The sequence below is a fragment of the Asterias amurensis genome, chromosome 7 (assembly GCF_032118995.1).
Source record: "Asterias amurensis chromosome 7, ASM3211899v1".
NCBI classification, from domain to species: Eukaryota; Metazoa; Echinodermata; class Asteroidea; order Forcipulatida; family Asteriidae; genus Asterias; species Asterias amurensis.
Genome location: NC_092654.1, coordinates 5,634,971 through 5,647,511, shown reverse-complemented (window position 1 = coordinate 5,647,511; position 12,541 = coordinate 5,634,971). Strand labels below are relative to the sequence as shown.

The following is a 12,541-nucleotide window of genomic DNA, read 5'->3' as shown; positions in this document are numbered from 1 at the left end:
AATAATACCAATTACGTCACCAAATGTAAGAGCGCCCTCTAGCGGCAGATTGAACTCATCTTAAAATACACTTCTACTACCGTATTTTCCTGCGGATAAGACGCGTCTTATCTGACTTTTTATACCCCAAAAACATTGGTGCGTCTTATCTTTCGGTGCGCCTTGTCTGCTGACGATTGATTTTGTTTTTTGATGATCACTGCGTGAAATAAAAAATACCTTCTTGTCCAGTTCAAATCAACGGTCTTTGTGTGAAGAATCCTTACTCAATAATGCGGTCAAACAAGGCTTCTTAGACACTGAGACCGTATTTTTGGTCGAACAATGCCGCAATCCCCCAGACGGTTGTTTTATTCCAACAATGCCGCAACGTGTTTATTCCCCATGACCGTGCTTTCATCAATGCGTATAGCTTTCAGTCCAACACACGTCGGCGTTGAACAAACGTTTTTCTGTGTGAGCGGGTATTCGTTCCGAAAACGATAGGCAGTCAATAACTTCATACAAACGTCATTCACCAAACCGCTATTGTGTGGTAAACTTTTAGGGTTTTTATTGTAGAGAATTTTAATGATCTCTGAAGTGTGCTTCAGGCTTAACGTATTAAAAGTACGGGGTAATAATTTATTTTGTTGTTGCCTCTTTTTAGACCTTTGTGATTGATAAGTGCTTTAAGAACTTAAATGTCATCTTTGGTAGGACAAGAGTTTTTATATTATTGTTACTATAAACGTTCAAATCGTATATTTATTTGTTGCCTCTTTTTAGACGCTTGCTTTAAAAAGTATTATGGGAACGTAGCATTATCCTACTATAACAGAAGGATATGACTTGTATTTGTTTGTAAGGCCAAAGTAAAATAATATGTGTGCTTACACTGGCCAACAAAATTAGAGGGTCGGTCAGTAGGGACGCAACACATTTTATTTTATTGAATTATTTTATTGCTTCAAAACTTCGGGTAGGAACAATTGTTAAAATCATGTTTGCCCTTGCATGTAAATTGCCTGTAAAATCAACGATGTCCAAGTTTGACTCGAAAATCTCTTAAAATGACACAGAAAATAAGCCCCAAAACGCAACCGTTCCGAGGTCTGTAAATTTCATTACGCAACACAAAAGCAGATCACGCCTGTAGTCGTTACTTTGCGTGTGACAATAAATACAAGAAACATTGAACGCTAGAGGGCGTTTTGGAACAATGTAATAGACCTTTTCGCAAATACCGGGGCGCGCGCGTAAAGCTTGGAATTAGGTGCATTGTGGTCTTGCTGGTATCCAAATTTGATCCATATCTATCCCACAATGCAGCTCATTCAACAGTCTGCGCTTGCGCATTGGTATTTGTGATAAGGTCTATAGCGTGAGATTAAACGCCCTCTAATGGTAAAACCACCAATAAACGCATTGAGACAAGACTCGACGTGTTTGGGCATGCTTGGGATCCGCACGGTCATGTGGGAATTTTAGCACATTTCCAGGCGGCACAAATGCGAGGGCGTAGCGCAACCCGTCGGCGAACATCGCTCAATACGGTGCCAACATGCCTGGCCCCCAGCATCTGTTGTGCAATCTCGAGATTGAGCAGTGCAATCAACAGATTGCTAGCTTTACGAACTCACACGTGTACATGTGCATAATGTGCATGATACATTACTACACACAAGCTACGTCCGTCTGTCGTTGCAATGTTATCTGTATCAGCAAGGATCCTCGTTGTGGGACGTACAGGTAGGGCCTGGGTTCATGTTGCAAATAAAATTTACTTCAGACAGTGCGTGGACCATGGTTTCTGCCCGCTGATTGGGCCAGACTTTATGTTATTAACTAGACAGCGTTGGCTGATTAGATGAAGGTCGGTATACTTAGGTTCTAAAAGGCAACAAAATTACGTCTTTGTGTCAATGTACCGACACCGGGTGGCGCCCGGTGTTCTTTTGTGTGCTGTTAAACATGCGCCTTGTGCGGCGGAGCGCCTTGTCTGCTGACGTTTGAATTTTTTGGGGGTCATTTTAGGGTCCTGCGCTTTGTCCGCCAAGCGTCTTATCCGCAGGAAAATACGGTATATGTCTGTGGCAGAGTTTATGATAATTGTTTCAAAATTGGTATATAATCTCCTTCATAATAGTAATTTACATGTATCTGTGGCGTCTTAGCTTGATGACGTCATCATGTGTCATGTGGTATTGCTTTGAAGGTGCACTTTTCAAAGTTGTATTTCTGCCAAACCATAAGTTTGACTGAGGTGAAACTTGGTGTATTGTTAGTCGAGGACACTAACTTCTTGAACTCGAAATGACGTTATAATGACGCCATCATGTTGTTTTGAAAAGAAAAAAAATGCAATATTGATCATTCGTTACAAGTTTTGAGAACAAAGCAAGATGCAATATTTGTTTTTCACACCAGGCTTTTACTTCCGGAAACCGAACACCTAGAGTTTGTTCACAAACTGTCAATGGCTATTTTTCTTTGTTTTGTTTGTTTTTGGTTTTTACTGCGCCTTGAACACCCAGCAGGGTGGATACATGCGCATTACAATTGTCTTTTTATTATTATTATTATTATTATTATCTATACTATTAAAAGCGTAACCCGCGCCATCTTGGATTGAAAATTAGAAGGTCTAGTGGCATGGCATCCTTGTAGAATCCAACACGGTTGTGTCGTTACAGACGTCGGGTTGCAAGTCTACAAAACCCTGAAACGAACTCCCTCTTACGAGTTGTCTGATTGGCTGGAGTCACGACCGATATCTCCTTACATGTGTGGTTGTCTAGATTTGATATGGGCCACCTGTTTGTCGAAGGGGGAAGCCGTACATAGGCTGCACACAGAGTCACCTCTGTGGTTGTCTGGTTTTGATATGGGCCACCTGTTGGTCTAAGGGGGGGGGGAGCTGTAGGCTGCACACAGAGCCACCTCTTTAGGTTCGAAGTGGGTGGCAACCTCGGACTCCCATTAACACTCCAGAGTGACTCATTGATGTTTCGCAGAGGGGTAAATGGCATTGTGTATATACCATTTTGTACAGGGGGGTTTAATTTCGCGTGTTAAATAAAATAAAAAAGGCTTTAATACATGCATCTGTTACATATGTGTGTATTACAATTAAGTCACTCATGTAGGCCTACCCAACTTTCCAGCATTTTTTAAATGCATCAAACAGCAACCCATTGTTGTGAAACTTGATTTGTTCCATTTAACTCTGCACCATTAGTGGTACAGTCCATATGTCATCCCCCACACACAGAACGTATACACGCGAAACATTTTCAAAAAGAAAGTAAATACATTACTGATTCTTTTCATATACATTGTATAGGTTTTGCCAGTTAAACCTACAAAAGAGTACATGAAATCACCGTTTAAGAATAGTATGCTTTCATAGTTACGAACTTTGTGAAACATCAAGGGCTGTTTTGAAGCTGTAAACGAACATTCCATTCAAAGTTCTGAAGCAACAAAATTGTTAGAACGCAGTTTGGTCAGGACTCAGGATGTAGATTTTGCCAAATCCGTTTTGTATTAAGCAATCGGCCGTCGGGTTTTGTTATCGAAAGAGCCCTCATGTGCAGTTGAATAGGGTACTTTTTACGAACTTCTTCATACAAAATTAACCAAACTGGCCTACAAACCCTTAAAACAACAAGGCAAATGAAAGTGAATTAAGTGAGAGGATGTAGAGGTAGCTGGCATACAAACCCTCAAAATAACTAGGCAAATGTTTTTTGAAAGTGAATTAAGTGAGAGAATGTAGGAGTAGTTATTAAAGACCAATAAAATTACCATTTCTATTATTTTAGTTTGTATAGGGTTCCACAGATATTTATGATAACATATAAAATTGGATGTTTTATCAGGGGACTTCGTCACGCGGGGCGCGCGCCCCGGCGGATGTTGACCAGAAAGTTTACATGAGAATTAATTGATATGAGAGAGGTCGACGCTCTGTTACTCCCCAAAAGCGGTGGTAAAAACAGTAGATTAGATGTTGCACAGCATACGCTCTGTTACTCCCCAAAAGCGGTGGTAAAAACAGTAGATTAGATGTTGCACAGCATGTTCCGAAAACTCGCTTTATTTGGTGCTCAGACAACTTTGTATTCGTCGTTTGACGTACGCTCAATAAGTCACGATGAATGGGGCCTTAGATTCTAAAATCGTACACGTCATTGGAAACAAAGCAAAAATCATTCAACAGTTATAACCAATCATTAAATATATTTATTTTCAATACAATTTTGCAGAAATTGACTTTGTCATTAAAGTCCATACCAACTGACGCGTTTTTTTAAATCTGCTGTATACCAGAACTTCTTCGAAGCTTCCTTTTCAGTCAGATAAACTCCGCGGCTATTAGTGGTTGTGATTATGAGTTTGTTTTAAAAGAGGGTACCACTTTCATACAAGCCTTTTTAGTCGGATATCTCCTCTGCTATTAGCAGCGGTGATTATTGTTGAGGGGGGAGACCATCAGACTTAGACTTATCGGTGACTATGGATTTGTTGCTAAGGGAACCAAATACCACTGCTGATTCCAAATTCAACGTGTTATACATTGTCCGATTGGCTCATCTCCATATAAATTAACCAAACTGGACGTACAGACCCTCAAAATAACAAGGCAAATGTTTCACAAAGTTCGTAACTATAATGAAAGCAGTTTGGGCGGGACTCAGGATGTACATTTTGCCAAGTGTAACTGAATTATACCAAATGTGCTCAACACAATAAAATAAGTGTGTCATTTGAGCAGTGTACGTGCTATAGTTTTAGTCGACTAAGCATTATTACCCTTACAGTCATCTTAACTGGGAAATACTCAGTGCAGTGGATAAAATTGACACAATGACAAAAGCCGATTGAATTAAAACTATGCGTAAAAGAGGCGAAACATAATCCACATTACGGATAATGCGTTGGCTCGCTCGATCAACACTAAAATATTACGAAATACCCTACATATCATGCCAAGTACCATCATTGCCAAGTATACCCATCCCCAATATTAAAGCTCAATTTCAGAAACAAACACCAATTCCTTTAGTTGGAGAACGCAAGAGAGAAGGTGAGGAGGGGAGGCGACGCGTCGCGACGTTTCACAACTAAGTTGTGCACGCTCAACGATTAATTTTTATCAAAATACAACATTAATGACAAATTTCCATACCGATCATAAATACAATTTCTAATCCAACCCTACGAAATGATTATTACCTGTAAGAATACCTCCTTGCCCCCACATTACCTTTTACAACATTTGTATACTAGAATCCTCCTCATCTAGCGCGCGGCACCCCGCTAGTTATTATTATTAAATGTCACTAATGAACCACGTGTAATTGTTGGCTGAAGTTAAGAAAGGTAAAAAAAGGAGCACTTTTCACGAGCACAAGCATGACACGTCCAGACCCCAGCATGCACAAAAACCTCTGAGACCTGGTAAAATCCCCAATCCATTCCAATGTCAAGGAACAGTTCTCATATAGTTAATTTCATAAATAATGTATACTAACCTCTTGAGACCTGGTAAAATCCCCAATCCATTCCAATGTCAAGGAAGAGGTCCCATGATATATACTGTACAAGTGCTGTTTTCAAATCCCTATCCCCATGACGAGGACAGGTCTGGGAGGTTGGTACATTAAATGTACCAACCTATGAGACCTGGTGGTTTATATAAAACAATTTGAATCTTATGAACAAATATCCTTGGACAGGCACACAAAGTGAACTAACCTCTAAGACATGGTAGTTGATCCAACCAAATGTTTGGATTGGTTGCTTAATGTACCCTCTTGTATGAAGCATGTTGGACCTTAGAGCACAAGAATAAATTCAATCTTTAAACTACAATGTGTGTCTCTTAAATTTACTTTTATATTGGTATCATGTCTACTTTATAATAAGGGAATCAATGTGTGGTGAAGAGGTTTTTAACTAGTGGTTTAAACTCACCGAGACCTGGTTCTTGATAATTTTACCGAGACGAAGTCGAGGTACGACAAAGTCGATGTAAATATATTAAGAACCAGGCCTCGACGGGTTTAAACCTCTAGTTGAAAATCGATTCAAAACACTTTGATTCCCATTCATAAATACCTCTTTCGGCCAAAAAACATCAACACTTTTTGTCAAAAAATAAAATAAATGCAAAAATTATAATTGTTCAATGATTTCTTTCAACACAACACCCCTTCATCTATGAAATGGTAAGGTCGTTCGGGTAAACAACTCTACAAAGGAGATTACTGTGCGCGTCGCGTGTATCGTGTGATGTGGCACAACTGTCCTGGCCGTTGCTCTCGACCAATAGGAACGAAGAAACTGTCTTATAAGCACAGGTGCCAGCTCGCGTGTCACGCCCATGTTTCAACACTTTTTACTGGTCATTATCAAAGGTTTACACACCCCCCCCCTTCTAGTGCTCTTCACCAATAGGAATAGCGGAACTGTCTGAGGCATTTATGAATGTCCCTTACAAGTTGTACTTTTTCCATTTTAAGGATGAAAAAGCCACATTTTTGTCACGATAATCTTTTAGAAAAAAATAGTTAATGGCCTGACGTTTCGACCTTAGCAGAGTCTTTCTCGAAGGCTAAAATCTTTCGGTTCCATTTTCAGAATTGTTTTAGTTGACTTTTGTTTATTCCTAGTTGCTAATAATGACGCTTTTTGGTATTTTTAGGACCATGAATCCGAGTCCCGTTGTTGATAGACAAAGTGGTGCTATTGTGTTGGTATTTTCAGCTTTTCCAACACACATGAACTTTCAAGACATGCTGATGTACGCTGGTCATCCATTGTCTCGAGTTTATGTTATGAAGGTAAGAATTACAGGAGGGTGTTTCGACCTGGTTGCCACAAGTAATTTTGTTTTTTGATGAGATTTTGGCTAGCTGTCGAAGCAGTTTGTAAACAGATGGCCAGCCATCCACATTCAGTATTGCTTTTTAGGTAAGTTTTAGCATTTATCTTTTACCTTTAGGTGGCTTAGGCACTACTTTGCCCAGTAAGTCTTAACAAATTAGCGATGTGTTCATGGAAATGTAAAGCAATTTCCATTTACAACTAGCCATTAAAATGCCATAACAAACAATCACATGACCTTCCGGGCTAGTTTTACTTCCAGCCGTCTAAATGTAACTTACCAAACCAAATTTAAATCTTTTTTTTACAAAATTATTAACGAGTAATTGACGAAAAAGATCATGTATTCAAATTATCGCTACCAAATGTAATTAATGGTGAAAAATATATTATGGCCCCAAGGCGTGGTATTACTTGGTTACGTCCAATCTACGCAGCTACTCAGCTACCCTTACGTTCCTTCAAGATACGCTATAATATCAAAAGGTACGTTTTCAAGCCCGAGTCAAGCTACGCTTACGTTCCATACGCAGCTACGTTTATGTTCCAAGATACCCAGCTACGCTTACCTTCCAAGATATGCTTATGTTCCAATCTACGCTTACAACCCAAAGTTTTGCTTACGTTCCTTCAAGTTACGCTATAATTACAAAAGGTACGCTTTCAATCCTGAGTCAAGTTACGCTTACGTTCCATACACAGCTACGTTTACATTCCAAGATACCCAGCTATGCTTACGTTCCAAGATATGCTTACATTCCAAAGGAAAAGGTTACGTTCTAAGCTACACAGCTACTCAGCTACGCTTACATTACAAGATACTCTTACGTTCCTTCAGTTAAGCTATAATAACAAAAGGTACGTTTTCAAGCCCGAGTCAAGCTTCGCTTACGTTCCATACGCAGCTACGTTTACGTTCCAAGATACCCAGCTACGCTTACCTTCCAAGATATGCTTATGTTCCAAGCTACGCTTACAACCCAAAGTTTTGCTTACGTTCCTTCAAGTTACGCTATAATTACAAAAGGTACGCTTTCAATCCTGAGTCAAGTTACGCTTACGTTCCATACGCAGCACTACATTTACTTTCCAAGATACCCAGCTATGCTTACATTCCAAGAAATCATTACGTTCCAAGATATTCTTACGTTCCAAAAGATATGGTTACGTTCCTAGCTACGCAGCTACTCAGCTATGCTTAAACAATCCAAGATACGTTTAGGTTCCAGTTTCGCTATAATTAAAAGGTCACTTTCAATCCCGAGTCAACCTAGGCTTACATTTCAACATTTGCAGTTACGCTTACGTTTCAAAATACATTCTCACAAGGACGCTTTAGACTCCCTCAAGATTCCCTTCCCCCGAGATTAACAAATCTTTTAATTGATCAGTTTCATCTCACTGTTTAGCAGAAAATACTGCTTACAAATATTATTTACTATTTTAGAATTTAATCGGGCACCAGCCACAAGTTCACAACATTTCAAATTTAATACAAAAATTGCTGGTAATCAGTTTCTGATATGCAATACTATTTTGTGCTGAGCAAATTGTTGTGCCACTATACCATATACAGGCATTATGAAATTGGGTCCTGGCACGTCGGGAGCATGAAACGCCACGATCGCATTCCAAATTGCATGTATACGCTGGCCTTTTACCGCTCTTTGGTTTTTAATTTTTTTTTTTCGCTAATTACATGACATTTTGATGATTTTTTTTTACAGCAACCATCTCAAAAAAACATTATTTATGATTCTTCACCCCTAAAATGCGTAAACAGTGAGCCGGTGTGCCCCTTTAAGGACACAGGTGTCACGACTGGGGATAAAACAGATGCAGAAGCCCTCGTGAAGGGAAGCTCAGATGGAATCAAAATGGAAAGGAAAGGCTGGAGCACTGTTGGACACATCCTAGCTCTGAGGCGCATAATTAATGGCCAGAAGCAGTTATTCATAATCTTCCCTTCATGGTAACATTTGTTGACTTTTGCAAGGCTTTCACACGAGCGCTGCAAACACGGGTCCCTGGTTAAGGGCGCCAGCCGTCTGTCACCTTTACCGCGTGCGATTTTTTAGCGAGCATTCACACAACACGCACACACACATGTAAACATACATCCGTCGTTTGGGTAGGCCTACTGCATGGACAAAAGTCTACAAGCAAGAGGTTTGAGTTAAAACAAAAACCTTACAGTTAAAAGGAATAAAATAAATCAACTTCATTGAAATCAATTAAGTCACATAAAATGTAGAATATTAAAAACATTTGCGATAACGTAACTCTCATCCCAGCGGCCGGCGGGAAGGGGGTTATGTTTTCGAAGCTAAAAAAAGAAAAACACAAAATTCCACGATTCAAATAGCTTTTTGGAAGTTAAAAATGCTACATTGTTGAATGGAAATGCTTTTTAGATATGAAGTTATTGATGAGACATACCAAATAATGAATTAAAACATCGAAAAGCTTAGCCAAATGACGTATTCTGCTTGTGATTGAACGATGTTTTTGCTTCAAGGTTTGAGCTTGTCTTGAAATGCAGCGATCCAGCAACGTCGAGTCATGTTCGAGTCGAAGAAAAACACAAAATTCCACGATTCAAATAGATTTTTGGACTTTAAAAACGCTACATTGTTGAATGAAAATGTTTTTTTTATGGAATTATTGATGAGACATAACAAATGGTGAATTAAAACATCGAAAAGCTTTGCCAAATGACGTATTCTGCTTCCGATTGAACGATGTTTTTGCTTCAAGGTTTGGGCTGGTCTAGCATCCGGCCACAAAACCCACCAGCCAAACGGATCGTAGTCCAGAGTTGAGCAGTAATACATGTACATGTACATGTATGTACATGTACATGTATAGATGCATGCTATAGTTCGCCCATTTCTTCCTCCATAGTTCTTCATGTGTCAACGCAGCGGTCCCTCGTTACGATCGCAGGCATTCGGTTCAGACGATGGCTCCCCGTGATTATAACATCGATGCGATTTTTTGAAGCAGGTCTCGATCTGTGTTATGAACAACACGGGACCCAGGTAATTTCGTAACATAGATAGCATTCACACGACGTGGATTTGCGATTTCATAACATCGATGTTATGAAATCGCACGGGACCCTCGTTTGCAGCGCTCGTGTGAATGGGCCTTTATACACACACTGACAAAACCTTCCTACCAATTTGTTGCATTGGTATTGTTATACACACACTGACAAAACCTTCCTACCAATTTGTTGAATTTGTTGAATTGGTACTTTACACACAGTGACAAAACCTGAGTTAGCATGACTGTCTGTTTTTTCTTCTGCAAATTTTGAAGGTCAAATCATATGTTCCTCTCATTTAATGTAAAGTTGCAAGATTGTTTTTGGACACTGGACACCTTTGGTAATTGTCATATTGTCATAGACCAGTCTTCTCACTTGGTGAATCCCAACATATATGCACAAAATAACAAACCTGTGAAAATTTGAACTCAAAATGTCGTCAAAGTTGAGAGATAATAATGGAACAAAAAAAACATTGTCACACGTAGTTGTGTGCTTTCAGATGCTGGAATTTGCGACCTTAAAATCAAATTTAGGTCTCAAAATCAAACTCAACTAGACATTAGGTGTTTGTGAACAAACACAAAGCTGTTCCGTGTTCTTTTGCTTGGATTATGTGCTAAAATGACCAAGGAGCCTATAACTGAAAAAAAGTTTGAAAATTGTTGAATAGTGTCTTGAGTTATGGTGCCACTTCCGGTTGACCCCAAAGTAGAGGTCGACATGGGGTCACGGTAACCTAAGGCTAATCTCCAATGCCCAAGGGGTCTAAAACTGAAAAAAAGTTTTAAAATCGGTTGAATAGTACTTGAGATATGGTCCCACTTCCAGTTGACACGGAAGAAGAGGTCAAAATGAGGTCACGGTTTTTCCTAACAAATTTTAAGTCCTAAGGAGTCTATAACTGAAGAATTTTTTTTTAATCGGTTGTGTAACTCTTGAGATATGGTCCCACTTCCGGTTGACCTGGAAGTAGAGGTCAACTTGATGTCACAGTTTTTCAAAATTAATGTCCATGCCCCACGGAGTCTTCACTACAGTGTAAAAATTGGTCCTGCACTCCTTGAGATATGGTGTTGCAAGGATTTTCAGTCACTTGTCAATAGAGGGCGGTATATAAGATAAGTGGTCCCTAGTTGAATAATGTAAAAACTTGCATTTGACTCAGGATTGTTTAATTTGGTTGGTTTCTTGAGTTCATGCCAGTATCTTTAGAGTCCATTGCCATGTGACAAACTACTTAAGGATAAAATCCTTGTATTTGGTTGGTGGTTTGATGTTTGATCTTGTTCGAGTGGATTTTACTGAACTCGTAACCACCAAACTCTGCACCTACGATCACCATTTTCGGCTTAATGTGCATGCGCGGAATAAAATGTGCGAGCTTGGAAGCACACAAACAAAAGAAATCCCTGCTAAGCAGTGTATTTTGCTTGACGTAAGCGCAGAATTCACTGCTTCTGCTAAGCACTGAATCTTTGCTTCCAGAGCAGAGCACGACATTGGGCCCATTTGCACAAGATTTTTCATAAGGTTTATTGCGATTCAGAACCGCAATGCATTTTGGGAAGGAATATGGGGCGGTTACTATGCAGTTTGTATGACTCGCGCTCGCAACGCCCTCTCTTGAAATTTTGCAATTCGCGATAAAACCTTAATAGGCAAGTTCCCATCATGATAGGCCTGGGTGACTAGTGAAATTTACAAACTCGACTAATCGCCCCTCAAACCCAACTTGGACGCTTGCCGCGATAAATTACGGATTCTCAAGACTTGTGCCGCAAAGTGTTGCAAGCGCACGTTATATTATATGTTGCGAATAGTAAGAAGCAACACAACCAGTATTTCACTGGACAGGTAGTCGGGACAATTTTTGTAGTCAACGTTTGAGCACGATTATAACAGAGTAGAGAAAAATAGTAGTCGCGACTCAAATAATAATTTGTAGTCGTAACTCAAATAATAATTTGTAGTCGCGACTTTAACACTAAAGCACACTAGTCGCCCCGGCCTACTTTTGCACGTAAGTAAACCACTGGTATTATCCTGAGATTGCAAATCAAATTTTTAAGTCACTGTTGTTTTCAGTTTTACAGGACTTGAGCACATAGGCAACTGTAGCTTTTTTTATTGCGAATTGTGACGCTCAAGAACACATTCCCTGCTAAGCTGTTAAATACGCTTAGCGTAAGCACAATTCCATGATTACGCAAGCGCTGCGATTCTTTCCTTTAAAAGCCATTGGCCCTGGACCAAACTACACTAAAGATTTTTAAACACAAAAAGCAGCTAAACACAGCAAATACAAGTACAAGTTGTGAATCAAGGTATTCTGCTGATCTGCAATTTATTTTAAAGCAAAATGTTTTGCCTATTGATTATATAAGCAGCTCTATAACATTAAGCCACTATTCTGCTCAATTTATGCATTTTTATAAAGCAAAATGTTTTGCCTATTTATTATAAGCAGCTTTATACAAATGACCCACTCAACCACAAGAGAAACGTCAGCATAATAAAATCGCTGCTTTTGTATTCCTGCCAAAGAGTTTTTGTATGTCATGGTATAATTTCCGAAAAGAAAGCGAAATACTTGAATTAGTTTAGACAAATGGT

The 12,541-nt window shown here is 39.4% G+C and overlaps 1 protein-coding gene across 1 annotated transcript in view; it reads left to right on the top strand.

Moving 5' to 3' along the window:
- LOC139939500 (sialidase-3-like) overlaps positions 1–12,541 on the top strand; it is a 78,720-nt gene that overhangs the window by 45,251 nt on the left and 20,928 nt on the right. Inside the window, exon 6 of the mRNA XM_071935465.1 lies at positions 6,692–6,830. Within this exon, the coding sequence (XP_071791566.1) occupies positions 6,692–6,830 (139 nt within the window). The remainder of the gene's footprint in view (positions 1–6,691; positions 6,831–12,541) is intronic.